Source organism: Camelina sativa, unplaced genomic scaffold (genome assembly GCF_000633955.1).
Source record: "Camelina sativa cultivar DH55 unplaced genomic scaffold, Cs unpScaffold07327, whole genome shotgun sequence".
Classification (NCBI taxonomy): Eukaryota; Viridiplantae; Streptophyta; class Magnoliopsida; order Brassicales; family Brassicaceae; genus Camelina; species Camelina sativa.
This window is the reverse complement of record NW_010928399.1, coordinates 1-467: the sequence shown is the minus strand read 5'-3', so window position 1 is coordinate 467 and position 467 is coordinate 1. Positions and strand designations below refer to the sequence as shown.

Below are 467 nucleotides of genomic sequence, written 5' to 3'. Positions count from 1 at the left end.
GAAGCCGGAACTCTACCGACGGCTAAAGAAGCTCAAGCTGTGGCTGATGATGTCTTCTCTCTGTTTATAAGTGAAGAAGTCGACAAAGTCGAGCTCTTGTACACAAAGTTTGTGTCTTTGGTCAAGTCAGAACCCGTGATCCACACGCTACTGCCTCTATCGCCTAAAGGAGAGATCTGTGACATTAATGGGAACTGTGTTGATGCTGCGGAAGATGAGTTGTTCAGGTTAACGACGAAAGAAGGGAAACTGACTGTTGAAAGAGAGACTTTTAGGACACCAACCGCTGATTTCTCTCCCATCTTGCAATTCGAGCAAGACCCTGTTCAGATTCTTGATGCTTTGTTGCCTCTGTACCTTAACAGTCAGATTCTTAGGGCTTTGCAGGAGTCGTTGGCTAGTGAGCTTGCAGCTAGAATGAGTGCAATGAGCAGTGCTTCGGATAATGCATCGGATCTTAAGAAATC

General features: G+C 45.8%; 1 protein-coding gene across 1 annotated transcript; it reads left to right on the top strand.

Moving 5' to 3' along the window:
- Nucleotides 1–3: 3 nt before the first annotated feature.
- Nucleotides 4–462, top strand: LOC104774966 (ATP synthase gamma chain 1, chloroplastic-like; the record flags this gene model as incomplete). Its single annotated transcript, XM_010499317.1, has 1 exon — nucleotides 4–462. A coding segment is annotated over one exon (459 nt), but the record flags the coding sequence as incomplete, so codon positions are not given.
- Nucleotides 463–467: the final 5 nt, after the last annotated feature.